This window comes from Rousettus aegyptiacus, unplaced genomic scaffold (assembly GCF_014176215.1).
Source record: "Rousettus aegyptiacus isolate mRouAeg1 unplaced genomic scaffold, mRouAeg1.p scaffold_m13_p_3, whole genome shotgun sequence".
NCBI lineage: Eukaryota > Metazoa > Chordata > Mammalia > Chiroptera > Pteropodidae > Rousettus > Rousettus aegyptiacus.
Window position 1 is genome coordinate 61,263,250 of NW_023416306.1, and position 23,797 is coordinate 61,287,046.

A 23,797-nucleotide genomic window follows, 5' to 3' on the forward strand; every position below is an offset into this window, starting at 1 on the left:
TTGACAGGATCTAGGTACTAAACCAAATCTACAATTTTCTAGCAAGCACCAATGAGGTCCCTTACTTAGAGGAAACTACCTTCAGGGTCTTGTAAAAAAGATCATTCTTTATTTCAATATTCCCAGAAAATAAAGCTTAAATCCAGAAGTTTTTATTTTTTCTTTTAAAGTAAGGATATCCTTAATGTTAGGGAGTTATTGAACAGAAGAACACAAGATACATTTCTTCCAAAGGGGAAATACACCAAGATTTCTTTAAGACTATTTAGAAAAAAGTTGCAACGTTTTTTAAAAATCCAGTGAAAAGATGAATATGTTTTTGACCAAAAAGAAAGTTGTCATGTAGCTATAGGTTTAAAGATTATAAAGTATAAAAAATCTGCAATTTTCAAGATTCTTCTCATTAAAAAGATCTTTGGAATCATTTTCTTCTTAGAGCTGAAAGCATTTTTCTAAGATGATGCCAGCTCTAAAAACAACCTTTCTGATCTTTTGAAAAGCCAAGTTCAACTTTTAATGGTGCTACATACTTTTGGTTTAACAGAAAAAAGTGCAAGAAAAGGAACCATGGCCAAAACAGTAAGTTTACTCCACTCATGCCTCAAGCTATACATAATGATTTCACACAGCACATACGAAGAAGAGATTTTTTCCCTTTAAAGGTAGAACATATATATCTGTCATATATGTAATGTTGAAGTATAAGGAACACAGAACCCCCTTTCTCTCACTCCAAACCCAGTTTAAGAAAAAATAGGTTTATCGGAAGAGAAACGGTTACTAGTAAGATTTTTAATAGACACCAAAAACAAAGGCAGAAAAAGCAAAAATAAACTAGTGATTTTTACCAAATTAAAAAGCTTCTGCATGGCAAATGAAATCATCAACAAAATGAAAAGGCAACTATGAAATGGGAGAAAATATTTGCAAATCATGTATCTGATAAGGGGTGACTAACCAAAATGTATAGAGAATTCATACAACTCAGTAGCAATAAAATACATTAAAAAATAGACAGAGGAACTGAATAGGCATTTTTCTCAAGGAAAATATACATATGGCCAGCAGGTACAGGAAAAGGTGCTTAGCATCACTAATCATCAGCAAAATGCAAATCAAAACCACAAGAGGATATCAACTCAAACCTGTTAGAATGGCTATTATCAAAAAGACAAGAGTTAGTAAGTGCAGGCAAGGAGGTGGAGAAAAGGGAACTCTTGTGTACTCTTGGTGGGATTTACATTGGTGCAGCCACTATGGAAAACAATATAGAGGTTCCTCAAAATATTAAATATAGAGCTATCATATAAGCCAGCAATCTCACTTCTGGGTATATACCCAAAGGAAATGAAAACAGGACATCAAAGAGATATCTGCCTTCTGTGTTCATTGTAGTGATATTTACAATACCAAAGATACAGAAACAACTTAAGCGTCCACCAACAGATGAATAAAGATGTGTGTGTGTGTGTGTGTGTGTGTGTGTGTGTTTGTAAATAAATAAATAATAGAATACTATTCAACCATGAGAGAGAAAAACATCCTGCCATTTGCGACAATATGGATGGACCTTGAGGGCATTCTGCTAAATGAGTCAGAACAGAGAAGTCAAAAACTGTATGATATCACTTACATGTGGAATCTAAAAAAAGCTGAACTCAGTGAAACGGAGACTAGAATGATAGTTACCAGGGTATGAAGGGTAGGGGAAGTGGAGAAACATTGGTCAAAGACTAGAAATGTCTAGATATATAAGATGAATAAATTCTGGGAGTCTAACGCACAGCATGTTGATTATAATTTATACTACTGAACTATATACTTGAAAGTTGTTAAGAGAGTATATTATTAATGCCTCACCACAAAAAAGAAATGATAATTATGTGACATGATAGAGGTATTAGCTAATGCTATGGTGGTAATCATTTTGCAATATATATCAGATCAACATATTGTACACCTTAAACTTATACAATGTTATACATCAATTATATCTCAATAAAACTGAAAAAAATTTTAATAAAATCAAAATGGCTCATAAGTTAGTGACACCATGATAGGCTCCATTAATACTAAATGATAAATGTTTACAGGTCAGATAAAAATAAAACAAGATAGCCAAAAATCTAGGTAAGACAAAAAACTTATTTGTCTGTAGATTCTCACATTTTCATATATGACTAACCCTCCCACATGAAATGGGCAGATTCCATAGGATTACTCTGATTTTAAAATTAATTTTTAAGTTTTAATTTTACCACAAAATTCACTATAATCACCACCTAAAAAATTTATGTAAAATAACTGGTGTGCTTGAATATTTCACATTTCAACTTATTTTAGAGTTGTTAAAACATAAACTAAGTCTAAAAAAAAAATCTGTAGGCTTCAAACAGGACTTAAAGAAACACAAAGAAGGAAAGTTGGAGGTCAAGTAGAATAATTCTGAGATAAAGGCTGAGTATAGTAAAAGACAGAAATCTACTAGAGACCTTATCAGGAGGCAGTGCTACACTCCCCAGCATTATCACTGACCTATAACCTCTTCTGTAGCTCATAAGCCATCCTTGAGTACTCTGGGACTAAGCGGTTGTTTTAAAAAGATGTTGTGTCATATTTACTTTTTCTTATGACCCTTATCAGAAGCCTGATGTATTCACATTGCATAATTCACAAGCTCCAATTACCTAACTGCATACCCAAGAGGAATAATCAGAAGTGTAAAACATCACCCTCATAAAAAGAAAAATAATGAGAACTAGCATTTAAAATGGACTGGTTCAATTTTAAGGGCACAGCCATAGGTAAACAGAACCAACATGGCGCTCTTGGTAAACATAAAAAAAATAAAATCATTTTTTTAAATAATAAAAAAAGCACCACTCCCTTAATATATAATAAATCCTTAACTTTAAAATGAGTTGTATTACAAAACCCCATTTCTTCATGAAGATACATTTCCCCATAAAATACTATAAGTGGTGGTTCATTTCTAAAGCTGGCCTAGTTTCTACTTAACCCACAATCTACCAACATAGTACAGTGCTGACTGAAATGTGGTAAAAGTACCTGCAGTGCTTCAAATGCATGTTAGTAGTTCAGCCAAAAGGGCAGGAGCTTGGCAAAACAGAACCCCCAAAAATGGACTTCAGGAGTTCCACATAACCCAAAATGTTCACACAACTATACACATGTGTAATTTTCTTATGAGAGGGTCCACAGCTTTCCTGAAGCTCTCCAAGTGGTTGTCCATAACCCCATAAAAGGAAAGAACTTTTGTGCTATATTAAACCTAACTCCTACAAAGCCCTCAGATAGATTTTTATTAGTGAAATGAGGCATTTTGAGAAGTTATAGCCTACACATGCTTACATATAATGTTAAGTTCACAGATGCAAAATTATCAAAAATCTTACAGAAAAATTAAGTGAAGGAAATTCTAAAAAACCCATTTTAATATTTCATGGGATCTGAACTGCCAAGATAAGATGACGCAGGAAGTTCATCTGAAATAGAGGCTGATGATCCCAATGGCACCCAATGTAAGGTAGATTTTAACTGGTCAATAGTATTTGTCTGTACACCCAACTTAGCTGCAAGCAAATATTTCATAATGTTTATATTTGCAAGAATATAAAAATCTTTCCCCATCCTAGACAAATTACACAGGCAAAAATTTACAACACCTTGTTACCATTATTTTAAAAAAGGAAATCCATCTTTTACCTACATACAATCCAAATGAAAATGTGTATTTAAATAACCTAAACATGTAATATGAATGAGCATACCTTGTTAAATTAATTTGATCATAAGTTTTTAGACAATAACTCCTTTTATATATTTTTAATGTGATTTTCAACTTTACCCAAAAGTTTCTATAAACTGATAAAACAAAGTTTAGATATTGTTATTAATTGAGGATTGTTCATTGGTTTTGGTTTTTTGTTGAAATAAATTTGAACTGCATAGATTGCACGGTACATTATGTCTTTTACCTCTCTAAAAACGTTTTTATACTTCTTAACACACTAGCAACTAGTTTTTTATTGGGGGGCTTTTCACAAGACAGTATCACTCACCCCTCCTGCTTTCAGCAACTTTCTTCTAAACTCCTCTGTGGGGTTGTTGAAAGTTAGCTTTTCACAGCGGAGGTGATTCACTGGTGGATGGCCTTCAAGATGCAGGAATAAGTCATAATCAAAGCGGACTTTCTTAGGTTCTTCCTAGAGGTTGAAAAAAAATTAGGAAAGAAAAGAGTTAGAGATAAAGATAAATTTAGAAAGCAAAGGTTTATGCCTCATAAGGAACAGAAAAGACTCAGACATCTAACAGCTATAGTGTCAAAGAATTACTAGAGGATAAATCATCTACAAAGCAAAATGGAAATATCTGATAGTTTTTTGTGTTAGGGGAAAATCAAAAAGAATAAACTCATCATCTTTTCTGCAATCTTTTAAGTGGTATAACACCACCAACACAGCCACCCAACCAGAAACCTAAGACTCCCCGAAGCCATGCCTTCCCATTACCACTCTACCTTCTATATCCATCATCAACAGCTGCCTTTGTCTTTCCTAAATATTTCATGAACAAGCCCTCTAACCCATACTGTCATATTCTTACTATAAACTCCTTTCTCTAGAAGATTTTCCTACTTCGGGGTAGATTGACTTCAATTCCTCTTTCATTCAGGCCTCAAAATTATCTATATGAAACAAAAATCTGTTCATTTTCACTACTTGATTAAAATTTCGACAGCTTCCAATTGCTGTTAGGACAAAAATTTAAGCTCACATGAAGCCATATATGGGAGTTCATAATGTGGTTCTTGGCCCCATATCCTACAATATCCTTTCCATCCATCTGATGGTCCAGCAACACATAGCTCTTGGTTCCGAGTATTCACCTGGTTTGGTTAATTCTGGTTTTCACTCTTGTTTTACATCACTATCTTCATTACCTCTCCATCTATATCTCTAGCCCAGCTCTCACTTGACTGTCACATGCATGTGTTCCACAGTCTACCCACATCTCCACTAGGTTTCCCACAGCAATATCAAATTCATACATTATCTTACATTTAAATGGTTTTCATCTGTCCTTTCTCTTATACTCTGTATCTGGGCAACAGAAATCCTAATTGCTTGCCAAGGTTAAAATACACAAAAATCATTCCCAACTCTTCCTTCTCCCTCATTCATCACAGTCAAATTGTCTTCAAGTTCTATTTAGTATTCCTCCTTAGGAACTCTCAAATCTATCCCCATTTTCTCGGATTATCGTTGCCTTAGTTTAGACCTTCACCATTCCTCACCTGATCACCTCCCTGTTTTTGAACTTACCCCATTCTACCTCCCACAATGACAGGAGAGTAATCTTCCTAATACAAAAATCAGATTACATCTTTCATTGATATAAAAGCCTGTAATGACTCATCATTTTCTATAGGATAAAATCCCATTTCCTCAGAATAACCATCATAGCCTTTTAATATCTTTCCTGCATTTCTTTTGTTCTCTTACTACACTCTATCCTTCTATAACTTGGATGCACTTGCAGTTTCTCAGTAATTCACATTATCTCATTCATTTTGCCTTTCACATATAGTGCTCCCTATGCCTAAAATGTCTTCTCTCCCAAAATACCTTGGTCCTCTGCCTGCCGAATGCAAATTAATTACTCCAAACCTAGCTAAAGCACAAAATCCTCTGAAAAGTCTTCCTAACTCTCCCAATCCAATCTTAGACATTCCTCTTATAACATTACTTTATTAATGCAATTATCACATTGAATTATGACCATTTTTCACTTCCCTGCTTTCTTCTAAATTGTAAAATGGCCCATACAAACTTGGAATTAATTAAAAACATAAGAAGGTCTGTTTTCTGCCTTATAATTGGAAGCATAAATTGGTAAAGCCTTTTGGGAAGACATTCTGGCAATATCTAGCAACATATTAAATGCATATGACACCCCAACAGTCATTCTACTTCTAAATTCTCTTTCATAGAAATACTTTAAAATGTGTACAAAATATTTTTTTTTCTAAAATATACATGCTAGCACTGTGTATAATAGCAAAAAAATAAATAAAAGTTATCCGCATAAGAGTATATAATTACTATGAAATACCACTCAGATGTTTAAAAATATTGACTTGGAAAGGCATGTTGCTATATATATTAAAGATAAGTCATAGAAAAATATTAACATATGATATATTATGTGCTTCCCAATCTCTACGATGACATACATTTTATCTATGCAATACAGGAGATGAAATATGGAAAGGCTATACCAAATAGTTAACAATGATTAAATAGAGTCAAGAAAATAAAACTTCTAAGTTTTACTCTATACACTTTTACTAGGAGAGTATGCCTGCACACTTTTTTAAAGAGAAAAATACGTTGATGAATATAATTACCAGCAGAAAAATAATAAAGTAATAACAACATAATTTATAGTCCACAATAACTTAAAACAAACAAAAAAAAATCATTTCAATAAAACTAAGGGTAAAAACTGCAGAAAGTGATTTTCTATGAATCCTAAGTGTAATTTTCTTTTAAAGACTTTTGTTTTTGAATAAGGGAAAAGTATCCATAAACTTGTATTTAGTCAACTGAATATCTTTCTTAGAGAGTAGACATCAATATTATATCAATCTATTCTCCTCAGAAAAGATCATTCTCAAAATTCAAACCTGAAAGCATGTATTTATTATATTTATAAAGCTAATACATTTTCTAGAGGTAAAAATCTGGTTTTGGCAACATCAAATTACCCCTCTCTGCTTCAGTCCTTGACATTTACTCATATACTTTCTCTGAGGACAAAAAGAAAGAGAAGCATGGGATCTTTTCAAACCTAAAGTACTACAGTCAATTATGTTCTTTAGAGTTTCCGAAACACACATGACTCTCATAGATAGTCTTGGGTTGTTGAGCACAAATACAAAATAAGACAGAATGAATATACAGGAACTCGAAAGAAGCACTGACACTCCACCACCTCTCGTGACTCTGACCTCTCAAAAAAAAAAAAAAAATGCAAATAACCTTACTGGAAGCAGGGAAAGCACAAGGATAGCTATGGGACCAAGGACAGAATGGCAGCCCCAATATGTAGCAGGACTCTTCCAAGACCACATGGAGATCTTTTTCCTCCTTTCTCTCACCCCCTTTGAACACTTTTTCATCAACCGTTATTATAATGGATACTCAATCTTTAAGACATAAAGTTCGGTAAACACTAGGGATGTATAAAATGATAAATACTCACAAGAAATGGCCTTAGACAAGCCATGCAATCTTTCAATGACTCAGTTTCCTTTCCTTTAAAGTAGGAATAATAGTATTTACCTGTCAAAACTTCTTATAAATCTACTAAACGAAGCAACATATCTAAAGGGCTCAGAAGACTGCCAAAGACAAAGTAAGCATTCAAATATTTAAATATTCAAAAATTGGTTACTGTCAAATGTGTTTACAAAATATAAATATTCTTAAAAAATAATGGGGGTAGGGGAATAGCAGGAATGTAGTGCATGAGGAGATGGGCTCAGAGAGAAACAAAATATACGGAAAATAAAATCTATCCTTGTCATCAATGCATTTCTACTCTTCAGGATAGTTTTATTATAGTTTAATTAAAAGTGAATTATCTCTTAATCATAAAGAGATTTTGCTGCACCTGCTTTACATTGAAAAAGCCAGTGAGACATTGTTGCAGTGGAAGCTACTAAGCATTAAGGAGTGGCTTATCAGCAGTTCTCCTACTTAGTTGTGCATGAGTCACCTAGAAAGCTAGTAAACATGAAGAATCCTAGGCTCTCATCCCAGAGATTCCAATTCAGGAGATCTTGGAGCAAGCCTGAGAATCTCACTTTTAACATTTTTTTGGGTGATGCTGATGCTGCTGGTGCAAGGACCATACGTCATGGCTTGGATGAAATGACAGTCTGTTAGCTCAGTTCATTTAAAAAAGTGTGTGTGTGGGGGGCGGGAATTATCTCACTTCTGGGCAAGTTTTAGAAACTATGACTACTTTGAAATATAAGGAAGGAATAGTGTGATTAAAAATAACAGCTAGCATTTACTAAGTGCTTACTTATATATAAAGCATTATTCTAAATACTCGGATTTATTGAATCTAATCCTCCTAGCCACCTTATGAGGTAGATACTCTTACCCTATGCTCATTTTATAAATAAGAAAAGTGAACCCCACAGAGGTTAAGCAATTTGTCCAATATTATATAGTCTGTGAGCTTTGCCACATTTGTACCATTGAAAGCTTTTAAATCCAGAAGAATCCATAACATCGCAAGTTGATAAAATTGTATATGTGTGTCTTATGTGTGTATACCAGCTAAAGATAAATGAGAGACTATTCTCTGCAAGTCTAAACATTTCTAGAAATATGAAAAGGAGTATTTCATGGGAAAACCATAATTACTGTTTTCTATTTTACAAACATATATTAATCTTCTTTTTCAAATAGTAATCATTCTTCTCTTAAAAAGAATGCTTAATAAATTTTACATAATCTGACTTCATATAACTGAAATTATCTTTTTCTACACACTTCCTCTATAATTTAGGTTAACAATAGCCAAAATCCCTAAAAGACAAATTTAACTTTTATTTTAAGATCATCTAGTGATAGATATGCTTATACATAAAAATTATTTTAACATTATTTGGTTAATGGGGGATCTTCTACGAAAAGATTAATGGGCAAAGATTACATACCTTGTTTTTAAAGTAAACCTCAATTGGCAAAATGAAACCAGCATACCCAGATTCTTCTACTTTGTAAGGTGGATCTTTGCACACTGCAACATCAAAAAGAGAAAACAGGTGAGATGAGCATAAGACAAAAATACATTCATCTTTCTTTTATAAAAAAATAAAATTGTATTCTACCATGTAGATCATCCTGAACTTTCACAGCCCTTTTCCAAGCACCCATCTGCATCTCTGATCTATCCTTTATTTATTCTCCAGAATCTATAATTTTCCTATGCAAAGCAAATATGAGTAATTAATTTATTTTTATCATTTTATTTTATTATTTTTTTAAATTTTTTTTAAAAAAATATATTTGACCCCTTTTACTCCGTCTATCTTCCTCCTCCCCACTCTCCTGTGAGTTATTTATTTAAATCTTGATGAGGGCAATTCATCACAATCAAACGCAATCATTAATGACTTGACTTCAGTTGTTATTACCCCACCTTAAAGTTTTAGGGAAACAGAGGGTAGTTCCTTGTGACTTAAAATTTGAAAATCTCCGAATGAAAGTACTGTCTATGTCTAGTCTTTGATGTAAATCACTCTACCCCTAAACCCCTCATTTCTCTGAGACATTCTGATTTCTATGCCAAAAAGTGGCAGGACCACCCTCCTTCCTTAGAAAATCCCAGACTCGGATTCTCCCAATTCTATTGGTGCCCATTAAGTCACGATCCTCCATTTCTCCCCCAAGAGAATGCTTATTTTTAAAATCTATTCACATGATAAGACTATGTAAGAAACAATAAGGCTTCTGTATTTCCTATAAAGGTAGACTATTAGGCAAGAGTATTTAGGCAAGCTCTTGGGAAATGAGAGACACCCTAAAAAGTTAAATATGATTTTACCCCACTAAAATTTCCATTAAATCAAAATCAATCACAGCCAACTGAAATTATCCTACTTAAGACTGCATTTGCTGGTACCAAAAAGAAGAAAAAATGTACATGCTGAACCTCAAGGCCACACACCCTGGTAGCCAAAGTCCTCTGTAACAGGGCTCCCGCCTACCTTTTCAGCCTTCCTTCTTTTGTCACACACCAAACTCTCTTGTACTTCATTCAAATGCATCAATTCCCTCAAATATGCCCAGCATTTCCCAACTGTGCCCTGTCTCCGCTATTTCTTCCATCACATCTTGATGCTATTCTTAGTAACCCCTGCTAATCCAAATCCTAATTTCTTCACAGTGCCTTTCCAGACCACAAAGTACTATCATCCCTTTACCCTTCCAAATCATTAACTGTCTGAATCACTAGTTTGATACTCAACAGATTTCCTTAATATTATTTATTCGGAAATAGTATCTGTAATTTCCTTTCATTCCTCAAAGATAGAAACATTTACCTCAGGAACATAGTGTCAGGGGCTCAGGCAAACCTAGGTGCCAATCCGGGATCCACCTCAGACTAGCCAGGTTGCCCCTAGAAAGTTATTCCAATTCTCCCTTTCTCTTTAAAAGAGAGAATACCATCTATGCATCTCTAAACATGGCTGTCAAATGCCAAGAGACTATGTGGGGAAATAAAAGTGTGAGGCTAATAAAGATAATGATGATGATGATGTATATGAAAAGCAGTTAAATGTTCCACGAGCACAAATATGGTTACAAAAAGCTATGCTGAAGATAGGATTTTAACACCTGATCATTTCCTTTAGCCCACCTCAGAATCATTTTCCCAAATTGACTTTGGAAGAAATTAATCAAGAATGAGGCATCTTACCTGACCTTACAAGTTTCTCTAATAAAATATGAAAAAGCAAAAGGATTCAGAGTGGCATCAGTCCTTCGTCCATTGACCACCTGCCAACCTGTCATGAATATTCAAATATCCTGAACACTGGCGGGGGGGGGGGGGCGGGATGGGGATGGGTAATGCACTAAATGTACTAAGCACCCCTCACCCTACCCCAGCCAGAATGCCAGTGTTACATCCAGAATCTTTTCAGGCTGCAAATGTCCAGGTTGTTTGGAATTAATCATGCCAACATCATTTGAAGGATGTTTATTCTGTGGGTTGCTGTACATGCCAGAGAAGTTATAGCTGTTCTTCTATAAACCCTTTTGTATAATTCATTTTCTCTATTCTGCATGCAAATTGCTCCTATTATAGGAAACAGCTGTTAGTGAGCATATCCTATAGTTGAAAGTCTTAGAGACATTTTCTACCCTCAAAAGGAAATGATCTGTTATGTGTTAATATTCCATAGGAGTCTTGTTTTATAAGAAACTGTTTACCAACGCATACGTCAATTATTTTTAAATGTAATACTTTCATAAATAACAACGAACAATACCCATAGAGTACCCTGAGTTCTTAATTAGAAGCAAACAATATTTCATCCACAATAAGCATACCAGAAAATCAGTAGCAACACAAAAACAAACTTACACTTTTAATCTGAAGAAATTCAAATTAGGGGAAGTAGTTTGCTTATTTTATTTATTCAAGCATTTTATAACCAGAATCATTAACATGAGTTCCTAACCTAGTTCTTAAAAAGAAACAGGAGTTAAAACTAAGAAACATTTTAGCCAGTAAGGATAGTATATTAGACATAAATCAATTATTTTTAAACTAGTACAACCACATTTAGAATCTCCTTCTATCAGTCAGCAACCCTTCTTCATTATGAATTCCTTTTCTGTGATCACTGACCACTGTCACCTTTATAAAATCTAAGCATCTTAAACCCTTCAAGTCATTCATCCTCTCAATTATTCAAGAATGAGATAATCCTTAAGACCTATGTAATAAAAGGCCAAATTTCAGAAGTTATTAAATGGATAATCATCTTTGGAAAGCCATCCAATTTTTTTAGGTGAAAATAAAATGGGAGGATTAATATTCAATCTTTAAACTATGAAAATTAATTCAGTAGAAATCACAGGAAGCTCTTATTCCTGTCAAAATCCAGCCCAGATATTAGCTCTTTCAGAACGTCTCCCTTGTTCCTCTTCTAAGCTTCTATTATCGCACTTATCAGGCTATTGCACTTATCAGGCTGATGGATAACATTCATTCACCTCTCAGACTTCTCTACCAAACTGAGGTCCTTGAGGTCAGCAACCTCATCATTATTCATATCTGTAATTCCAAGCACTAACATTGAGCCCGATACTAGATGCTCAATAAATGACTGTTGAACTGAATTTTGAAAAGATTCATGTCCCTCTTCACTAATTTATCATTACTCCTTAGCTTTCTAGGAGTAGCCATGAGTTGATAGCAGCCAGTCACATTCTTCTCCAATCAACATAAACTTTTAAAAATTGGTATGGGTGATAGAATGTGTTGCCACAGACAAATCTTCTCTTGGAAGCTGAGTACCCAATGCTAACTGGTTCTAATTCTGACAATACCACATTTTAAGAAAATAAGTTAAATTATGCCAGATCTCCAATGTCATTTTGAAACACTATGTAGCCATAATTACCACACCCCTTTTCCTCTCCTTCCACACATTACAACCCATGTATCCCAAGGCTCTAAGTCAGAGACACTTTCAAAACTCCCTCTGTCCAAGTAAACATATGTACCATGCAGGACTTCCAGCATACAACACCCAAAATTCATACCTCAGAGGATCAGACCAAAGTTTTTGTAAATCATGAGTAACTGAGTTTTTTCTCTAAAATTGCTTTTCAAAAACAATATAGACCCATATTCATAATATGTAGTATGATGCTAACCAAATACACTGACCATTAAACTATTTAATTTTTAAGTTTAGCAAAAAATGTACACAGAAAGAAAAACACATGAAAGAGAAAAGGTCATGATTTGGTTAACCTGGAATAAGTCAAATCCTTACTTATTACCTGAGATTCTTAATATTCTTCCTTCAAAAGAAAAAGGCTTCAAAAAAGCTGTGCTTGGTACAGAAAAACAAATGCTCAGATGAATAGGTGAATTTGTGTTTATATAATAATTATATGCATAATAGATAAATTTAAAGATACCATTTTTAGCACTTAAAAAAAAGGAAAATAAACTCTTCCAGACACATAACATCCTTATTTAAGAATTTAACTATTTCATTAGGCGACAGTTTTTTTCCCTAATTCTTAGGAAAACAGCTGGTAGATGCATCCCCAAAGCCTCTCTCCAATGTGTTTTCTTAGACACAATGATTTATGCTCATCTGAATACTTCCGTTAAGGACATGGCCCAGTTGCCCATCGATAATTACTGGTTTTACTTTATTTACTATGCAGAAAGCTTCAAGAAGGAAACACTCCAAACTCTATGTATAGACTGGTTATCAACACTGCTTTATACCAAATGTCCCTTCCAGCTTGAGCATTTAGACTCCTTCCCTTACTGTTGTAGTTTCACCACACCGGAGTCCTCATGAAGAGTGAAACAGGGTGCTGCAAGACCCACATCTGCACCCAACTGTTTTGTGTGAGCGTTTGGAAGTGTAGGGCTAGCATCTAGCCGTCTAAGCACCACAATGCCACTGAACATGGCCAAGCCTTTACACTTGTGACATTATGAAAACAACAAAAATCAACAGTTGGGTTTTGTTTTTATAAGTGCACACGCATACACACGCAAATATACACAAAATGATCTGTTGCTGCTTCTATTTGGCCCATTTCAAAACATATATTTCTAAACAACAAAAAATATTTTCCCCCTTTGTGTCACCTCCTCATTTCCCTGAAAAAGGATTAAAGATAACACCAGGCAACTTTTGAGTCATATTTTTGATCTGTTTTAATTCGTTGATTTTTTTTGTAATACAATTCAAAAAACCAAATTGATTCTTATTTAATAAAGAACTGTAAGGAGACAAGATAACTGTCTAGCTACCTTTCATAAAGTTTTTAAAAAACCAACTAGATATAGTTAGCTAATTGGGCAGGTGTGGAACACCCCTGCCTACCTCCTCAGGATTCACCACTCAAGGACCGACTCAAATAGCACCTTCTCTGGAGGGGCTTCTGCCAATACTCCAAAACAGAAATGGTAGTTTCCTTCTTCTGAGTTTAACCTTTTTTCTCACTGCATCATACTTGTTAATCCTAACATATGAATTACTAATAAACACCATCCTTAATTTAATTCTGTGTTTTCCAAGAACTAAGGCTATGTCTAAGGCCTCTCCTCATCTCTGAACCCAGCCTGCCATTTATGAAATTGAGTTAATTTAATGAAACATAACTTTAGTATAAGCTTCAAAGGAAGAAACAGAGCAAGCAGGGCAATCAAGAAGAAAGGCCAGGATGGCTAGCAGAGAGTATGAGCAAAGGTATTAGGAAAGTAAAGCGGCATTATGGATCAGTTAGTATAAACAGAAACACAGAAAATAATGAAGAAAGAAACAGATCACATGGATAAAGTTTATACTTATATGAAGAGCCTCATATTACATCTATAGAAAGTCCACATGGGTGAAAATAGATTACACTTATAAAAGAAGGATCTTTACTTTTGAAATTTTACAAAAAAAACTCCTAGATTTGGAATAAGAGTTCAAGAATACAAATTGGTCATACTAGAAAAGTCTTCATGATACATAAAAATGACTTCATTTGTTAGTAACTTGAAATCTTTACTTACAAACTCAGAATATCCCTAGCCTCTCTCCCTGGAGGGACAAAATAGGGAATTTTATTTAAATATATGCATTTTTAGCTTTCTTAGGAGTTATGCCATTAGAGTTAAGCAAAGCCTATCCAGCTTAGGTTAAATAGATACATATCATCTTGAGGGAATATAACTGCAGTATTAAAATAAGACCATCTTCACAATCATTTCTTTAAGGAACATATAACAAATGACCCAACAAAATACAGAAACTGCCCCAAACTATGCATTATAATGAATTGTTAGAAAATATTAAATATAAATCCTCAAGCTGATGTCTTTCACTCAAATTGATAGCACTTCCACCAACTTGCCTTAAGTTCTCTCAGTATAACTCCATATGTGGCACTACTTCGAATGATTGGCCTAGTGGAAATATACTTCCAGGCTAATTTTATGGAAAATAACAAAACTATATCTTTAGAGAAAGTCTGACCTAGAGACAGACCTAATTCTTTTCTTGAGACTTAGTCAAATGGAAAAATCTTGAAATTTCTCTCTCAAAGATCACCACCATTTTTTTCCCCCCAAAGTTAAGCCTTGTGCAAAATATTTTTCAGAATACCGTATTTCAGCAGGTCCTCTGGAAAAGCAGTGTCAGCTGCGTGGAAAATGCTCTTCCAGGGAAACAATTAAGAGCCTCCCAGTTTTGGCAGGAGCATCTTCACCCCAGTGTATGCCACTATATCAAGAAGCTGGTCTTCGGAAACACAGTTCCTCCTTGTGCCTCTTTATTACTTAATAAAATATATAAAGAGCTATTGAAAAATCCCACTCTCCAAAATAATAACCTTATTGCTTCTGGAAGTAGCAGAAATAAACAATCTTTGGTGTTTAGCCCCTCTGGTGTTAAAGTCCTACCCAGTTTTACCGCAAGTTGTACACCTGGCCCAGCTGTCGCTAAGATTGGTGCTGGAGAAAAAAATGTAATGTCTTCATTTATAAAGTATCCTATTTCCTTATTAACGGTAATTCATTTTTTCTCAGATATTAGCCTACTTCATCCAATCTGACAGGCATTATAATCATAGGGGTTCAAAGGTAAGATAGAATCCTGCTCTCGAACAGATGACAGTTTAGCCAGAGACACTGACTAAGTGCAGACTGTACTCTAGGGACTGGAAACAGAGCCATAAACACAACTGACATGGTCTCTGTACTTATTAAACTATATCCATTGTTGGGTAGCAAAGAGGGGGGAGGAGAAATCAAAAAGAACACATATACAAGGAAATACTGAGAAAGGAAATATTGAGTAATAAGTGCTAAAATGAAAATAAAACATTATTGACTAATAAGTGCTAAGGTAAAAATAAAGCAGGCTGACATGAGGAGAATCGGGGGCTCCTTTTTATTTTAGATTATTATTCCCTCTCCGCAGAGGTGACATTTAAGTTTAGATCTGAGAGAAGAAAGGAGCAGGGTTTTGTGTTGGCCAGGCAGGAAAAAAGCACTATTTAAGTTGCTTACAGAGGAAGATGTGTAAACGACTGGGGGAAAAAAAAAAAAAAAAAAAAGCCTGTCCTTATATTGGCCTCTAGGACTGCTCAGCCCCTTATCTGGTTTTTCCTAATTGAGGTGAAAGCCACTTCCTTCCTCCTGAATAACCAACTTCTGCTTATACTTCTCTTCTATCCTGAATTCATCACTTAACATCCACATAGGTTCGGCTATTATGACTCCACAATCTCATTTACCCAAATCTTAAATTCTCCCAATGCTGCAAACTCCCAAGAAAGCAATATATCTACTTCTAAAATCTTCATTATGATTCTTCATTATGAAGGTTTTCAAAATAGATATAAATCTTGGGAATTATACCACCTAATTTTAAATGATAGACTTTAAAAAAAATTATTAAATGATAGACTTTAAAAAAGTTTAGCATTCTTAAACATAATAAATACAGGAGGAAGAGTCTGAACTAAGATACACCAACCATGAAAAGGGGCTTTACATGTGATTTGAGAAAAAAGAAAGATCACAAGTGAAAACCATTTACTCAAGGTGAGGGAAAGAGTGCTCCATGAGAAAAAAAAAAAAAGAATCACACGGTTCAGTGGAGAAAGGAAGACTACAAGAGTGATGACATTCAAAATATAAAACACAGAAACTACAATTTTATCAAATGTATATATTTAAAGGAATATTTTTCGACAAATTTTTTTTTCTTTTAGTAAGAGCAGTGTAGAGGAGCCACTTTTATATGTTATACCCATCTTTTTTCCATAGCATGTGATTCCATTTTTAATATTTGTCATTTAAGCATCCAATGTAGAGGATGATGAAATGGTTTTATACACAAGAGAGCTATCAACTGCATTAGGGTGACACATGTGGCAATGTGTTATAAAATAAAATAAAATAATTCAAAGATCAGACTCATTCCCCATATATATAAAAAAAAAACAGCCTAAGAGATCATCATAACCTAACTTCACAGAAACACCTAAAAATAATAATCCAAAATAAGTCAATGATCCATTTTTTCTCTTCCCAATATCTGCTCTATTCCCTTTTCAATAGGAAAAACAAATGCTTCCAGAGAAGGAATCAAAGAAATCAAAACTATTCTAACTTTAGAGGAAGGGGTAAGAACAAGATTTCTTTTCAGTATCTTTTGGATTCTGCTTTGTTTTTCTGTTTAGCACTTGGCACAGAGAGATAGCCTATCCTAAGTCTCCTAATTGATTTAAGCTCCATTAGATATTACAAATGAAGACAGAATGAGGGTGACACTAATATGATGGCAACTGTTTATACATTGTGCCTACAGGAATGTGGTTCCTGTTTAGCCCAACAATATCTCAATCCTCTCAATTAAACCAGAGAAAATCCTACATCCCCACCTGTCTAAAGCAAGGGTTTTCAAACTGTTTCAGGAAACCCTACACCCCTGCAGTGTGTGTTAGCAATGTATTGCAGTTTGCATTGCATTTACAAAAGCAATAAAGTGTTTGCCCCGAACAATGAAAATTTAAATAGTCTGAAAACCAATTCTGAGCTTAGATACAGTATTAGGGCCGCTTAAGATTATGTAGGGAAAAAAAAGTAAACCACTGCTAAAATAAAATCTGAAACCACTGTTGAAAAGTATGTTATAAAAATTTACCTCTATCATTAAAGTAAATCTTCTTTTAGAGTGTGATTTTTTTTTTTTTTTTTTTTGCTTGCTCGTAGTAAATACAGTAGTGATCTACTACTATCTCCTCCTTATCCTGACTGCAAAAGTGAACTACACTATTTCTCAGATTTGTAGTTCTGGCACGTCTTTTGGCTAAATAGAAATAGTAAAGGAAGAAAGAACAGCTTATATTCTTCTTTATAAGTAAATTTTTACAATATACCTTCTGATTAACAAAGGCAGTGCTAATAGCATGATACTTACTTCTTATTGTCTCCAAATTCCAGGAATTACTCATTGGAGGGGAACAGTACACACATGAATAAAAGCAAAACAAGAACAAACACAACAACTATTAATACTCAATATTATAGATGGGAACTTACAAACTGGAAAGCTTAGAGAACAAAACCAGGGAGAAGTAAAGAGAAAGACAGGCATTGGGTTTAATATTAGTTGAGTTAAAGAAAGCAGGTATGATATTACCAAAAGGAGGAAAGAAAGAAAATTTTAGTAATGATTCTAGAAAAAGCTTAGTAGGATAAGATCATAGTACAAGCTGGAGTATATAAGAAACATTCTACTGGACAGGTAACTGAATTAGATTATTTCTTCATGGTTCTTTTCAATGTTGAGATAGAAAGGAAATAACTTTCCTAAGAAGAGATAAAAAGATATTGGAGAGGAATTTAGACGTCAACTATCAGCAGCTTTATGTTTATTTTGAAGTAACAGAGAATCATTTACTTTTTTGAGAATATAAATGAAGGTATCCAAATATTACGAAGGCACATCAGCTACTCCCAAAAAACCAAGGAGGATGGAAAGTGCAGAAAATGGAGACACAATATGAAAAAAGAGGAGAAAAAGGAGGCTGAAGGTTAAGATGTTATCAGAAATGTACACCAAATATAAGCATGAGAATTCTTGAGTGTACTGCTGAAGCATATTATAAGAATTGTAAAAGAATTTTGCTAAGTAAAATCAAGGAATCACTGAAAACTTGAGTTTAGCAACAGGCAGCATTTTGTGGCAGAGGAAATCATGTGATACGGAAGCACAAAAGCTTCGAGGTCAAGAACCAGAGCTTTTGAGAAGAAATCCCTTGGTTCAGATGCCACCATCACATAATATGTTCTGTTTTCTAAGTTATAAAATGGAGTTAACGCTATTACCTACATAATACAGCTCCTTGAAACTTTACAAGATCATCCATGCTGAAAGCACAAATGAGATAATCCCTATAAAGCTTTAAAACACTTACTGGAAACTAGAAATCATTCAGATATCTAACAGGAATCAAATATGAATCATAAACACTAAGAGAACTTATTTTGGACTTTCTCAAAAATCTTTCAAAAAATACAAATATTTACTATCAGTTCAATTAAACTTTCTTAGATCTGGTTTTATTTTTGGCTTTATAGATTCTTGAGAGGGCCATATGAAAAAAGAAAATATTCTTCAGTTTGGAATTCTTTTGGTTCAATCTACCACTAAAAGTACTGGCAGTTGGTCCACATGGTCAGCTCACCTTCAAGCTCATAAAGCCCAAGTTAGCAATGAATTGTGAAAAGGAAATAAAGCTTCCAAGGTTAGGTATTAGAAAGCAGTAACACTATAATACTGCAATAAAACAAACGAGTAGAAAATAGAACTGTCATCTGAATTTGAATCTTGTGGTGTATGTAGCAGAATAAAAATTATCGAGGAATCAAGAGACATGGTTCTGGTTGCCAGGTGAGAGCGGGGTGGGGCGGCTGGGTAAACAAGGTGAAGGGATTAGGAAGTACAAATTGGTAGTTACAAAAGAGTCGTGGGGATATAAAGTACAGCATAGGAAATATAGTCAATAATATTGTAGTAAGTATGTATGGTGTCAGATGGGTACCAGACTTGTAAGAGGGATCACTTCATAATTTATATAAATGCCTAAGTACTATGCTGTACACCTGAAAATAACATAATACTGAATGTCAAAAAATAAAGAGAGACATGGTTCTGGCTCTATTTCTATACAAACTTGCCATTGGACCTTTGGTGAGTCCCTTTTACCACTTACTGCAGGACCTCCTCTGTCACATAAGGAGCCAGATTCCATTTCAGAAGCTGCTTCTAAATCTAAAATTCTATTATTCCAAAGACAAGTCTTATGTACTACTTCTATTCTAACTTGAAGGCAAATGCATTGCCTTTTAGTATCTTCATTTAAGCATAAAACATCTATCACCTAAATATTGTATCTGCTATAACAAAATCATGAAATTGGGAAAAACAACACTAAAAAAACAACAGAAACAAAACAAAGATTCAGAATCCCACTAAATGTTTAAAATGTTTCTTGGTAACACCTCTTTCTTAATTAGAGTAGAGTTTTATTTTTATTAGACCAGTAAATAAATGAATATTCGACTTAACAGAGGCTGCCCCAAACAAAAAAGAAATTCTGAAATCAGATTTTCATCTTCTTGTTTTCATTCTGATTATGAAGTCAGATTAAATCTACTGAATTAGACCTTGTTTTACATGTATAAATCAAACTAGAAATTTGATTCCTCAGGAACTAAATGTAATTTGGTTATAGCAGCATATCAACTCAAGTATTAAGGAATGAAACATGAGAACATACTGGCAGCATTTATGAGAAACACCATGCTTTTAAAAAGCTAAAGTAAAAAATTAAGTCAACTGTTTGCACATTAGGCATAACACATTATGTAAAAAGCCCTTGAGTGTTATGATTTTACTATACTTTGCACTTGTAACACTCTTGTTCTTAATCACATTGAAACATATTACATTGCCTTTTAAATAGAATGCACCCTGCCACAATGCACTCAATCTTAATAGTATTTCAGAATAGCATGCCCATATGAAAGATAGGTTGATGAATAGGTTTATGCCCTATTCAAGTAGATGAAACAGCTCAATAGAAAGATTAAATAAGGCTCCTGCCAGTTGCTGAATCTTAAAGTCAAAGAGAAGAACACAACTCGAACCAAATGTTACAGGCAAAGGTCAAACAAGAGCATAATTAAGATCCTAACTTGAAGAGCTAGCTAATGTTCGCTCATTCAGTGTAAATCAGAAGAAAAATTCCTCCTCTTAAAGTGTGACCATAGTAACTTTCACTGAGTGAGTTCTAAAAGATAAATTATAAAACTGAAGGTGAACTAAGTCTTGAAATAACGTGTACAGGGAACCACTCCTATTGTGAAATGATTGGACCTTAAGTACAAAATTGCACATTAAAGAACTATTCTTATATCATACTTTAATAATTAATCCTAGATTTATTAAAGATCAAATATTAATAGAAATATGAATTTTGCTAAGAGCCTTTCAGTTAATATTTTGTAGAATTCTACTATAGCCCAATACACTTATAGAAAAAGTTTAGGCTTCCAGAGTACTTTTGCATTTGTTGACTTGAATGTCCAGCTACCAGCCCCAACTCATTCTAACGGGATTTAACCAAATTGATTACCACATTTATCTCTATATACACTTACTGCTTACAGAATAGAAATACAAACTGGGATATAAAAAAATTTGGCAAGTATCAAATAGTGCTAAACCAATAAGGAAAAGTTGTTTGTCATACTAGTAGATATTTTGGAGGCATTGTAATCTCAGCTGGATAAAAGCCTGATTTATTTAAATTTATCATAGGAAAACAGATATGTTTGTGTTTTACAAAAATTGTTCTTCTTGTGTGTTGTCATAGTCTATGTTGAAACCCATTATCTAATTTATTTTCCCGTTCAGTCACTTTTTTGGACAATGACACTCTTATCATCTAATGAACTAAGTAAATCACATGAATTAATATATACACATGCCTATATCATACCCATGGAGTAAATACAATCAACAAGAAAGAATAACAAGAAATCAAACTTTTCCTATTCCATTAATTCCTCATCCTTATTATTCTATTTTCATGAAGAAATGATGGTAGATAAACCCTAAATTTATCTGACTGTAATTTGGTGTCACAGAGGGTGAAAACTATACAACGGAATTTGAACTATCACAGGAGGAAGTGTTTAATATTTTATAATAATAATTTATTTATAAATAAATGCATTTGCTCTCATAAACACTCCCACAACCCAAATAAACACATATCATACATTGCGAATAAGTCATTTTCTTTCCTACATATGACAAAGAGCAAGATATTTAAAGACAGCAAATTTCAAATTATTTCTTCCTTAGAGATAGTAACAAAGACATGATTTAACACCTTTCACCAAGTCCCTGAAAGAGTGCTGATGTCACATAAATCCATAACATAGGAAATAAGTACCATAACAGCCCTGCCAGGCATTCCTTTTTATAGATGGAATATGACAACTTAAGCAATTTACCCAGAGGTCAGGGAGCTAATTCCTAGCATTCAATCAATAGATATTTATTAATGGCTTCTATGCCCAGCACTCTGTACTAGATGCTTGAATAAAAAGTATTTTCTTCTTTTTGCTTATTTGTATCTTCTCATTCTTCTACAAAAACAAAAATTCTTAATTTTATAATAAAAGAAAAATGTTTAAAACGATAATGTGTTGCTGAATGATTTTAAGAGAAATTCAAAAAAGAGCAAGGTTATTGGAATTTGAAATATTTGGATAGTCCAGAAGAAATGAGATCAAACCTGTGTATACCGTCTACTATATACCTTTTCATACACACACACACACACACACACACACACATTTATGTGTGTATGTCTGTGTGTATGTGTATATATGTGTGTGCGTGTGTGTGTGTATATATATATATATAAAACATAACATAACATTACACAACACAACACATTAATAGAATTTTACAGAGAAATTAGATTTAGAGCCAGCAAATCTATGTTTGCTTGCTGGCTCTGACATTTCCTAGCTGGATTAACTAACTTTAGGCAATTATATAACTCCTTTCTACCTCATATTTTTCTATCTTCGAAATAATTAAAAAGCATCACTGTGCAGATGCAATGTAATACATTAGGTATATTATGAGAAAATCATTTTGAAAATGCTAGAGTCCTACCAAACATTATTCTTAAACACATGACTATTTTGCCAATAGTTATGCATACCATTGAATGGGGTCAAAGAGGAAGTCCCATTTAGCCAAAATTTCTGACTAATCTTAAAGAGTTAGGTGTTAGAGATATTCAAATATAGTCTCTGCCCTTAAGAACAACTCCTTTTTTAAAGACCCTCATTTTCTTTGCCATATTGGGACTGTGTTAGTATGTGGATATTAAGCCTCCACCACCAATGTGGCAAAGAAAATGAAGGTCTTTAAAAAAGTTAGATTAGGATAACATGATTCTGCTAAACTATTGATAAAATTAATGAATCTGGAAATTTCTTTTACAAATATGGATATATGTTTCTAGAGATTTGTTTTGATATTAAAAACCTGGATATTATTTAACTATTAAGATTTTTATTTGCCTTATATTTATTGAGATAACAAAAACTATATTAATAAGCTAACATGCAAGTTTTTCAAGTCACCAGTGGATTTCCTGGGTGGATTATTCTTCCCACCATCACCACTGCTGTCTAATTATTTCCAACAAGTGTGTTGCTGGTCATTTATTTACTCCTTTCACAAGCACTGCATACTTATTACACATGCTGACTAAGAATGTAAGCATAAGTAAGAACTTTTCCTCAAAGAAATCATAGTTAGGTATTTTCTATCCAGGCATTTTAGACCCCAAAAAGAACTGCAGCAAAACCCCCTTCCCCCATCTGCAAATTGCAGCATTAAATGAATAAAAGTGCCAAGTCTCTAGTAGCAATAGCTGAACATTCTAGATAGAACAAACTTCAGGATGGTTTAAACTGACCATATATATAAATAAGCATATGCACATTTTTAATGCAGTAGTTTAAAAAAAAAAAAAAAGCTTTCATAAGCTATAAGCTGTAATACAGACACCACGTAAACCAAATTTATAAATATTTCAAGTTCTGAACTATATCATTTCCTTGATCATATCAGTTCAGAAATTTAAGTGCAATTCAATCCTCTCCTAGTCAATCAAGAGTTAGTCACCCTCACTAACGAACTTCAATGGTAATGCTTTTCTATTTTCTGCGGTTGCTAACACTATACTTAAAAAATTTTTTAGCTAGACTCCATTGTTTTAATGACACTAGAGTGGTGGTCTCTGGATTGGCAATATCAGCATCACCTGGGAAACTTATAAGAAATGCCAATTCTGATTCTTGAATCAGAAACTCTAGAGTAGACTTCAGAGAT

At 33.8% G+C, this 23,797-nt stretch overlaps 1 protein-coding gene across 4 annotated transcripts in view; it reads right to left on the reverse strand.

Moving 5' to 3' along the window:
• MLLT3 (MLLT3 super elongation complex subunit) overlaps positions 1 to 23,797 on the reverse strand; it is a 235,753-nt gene that overhangs the window by 94,387 nt on the left and 117,569 nt on the right. For all 4 annotated transcript variants that reach the window (XR_004950019.1, XR_004950018.1, XM_016160421.2 and 1 more), the window contains exons 3-4: positions 8,759 to 8,841; positions 4,083 to 4,226 (exon numbers count right to left, since the gene is read on the reverse strand). Coding sequence is in view for 2 of the 4 variants with exons in the window: in XM_016160421.2 (XP_016015907.2) it covers positions 4,083 to 4,226; positions 8,759 to 8,841 (227 nt within the window). In the remaining 2 variants the exon portion in view is untranslated. The remainder of the gene's footprint in view (positions 1 to 4,082; positions 4,227 to 8,758; positions 8,842 to 23,797) is intronic.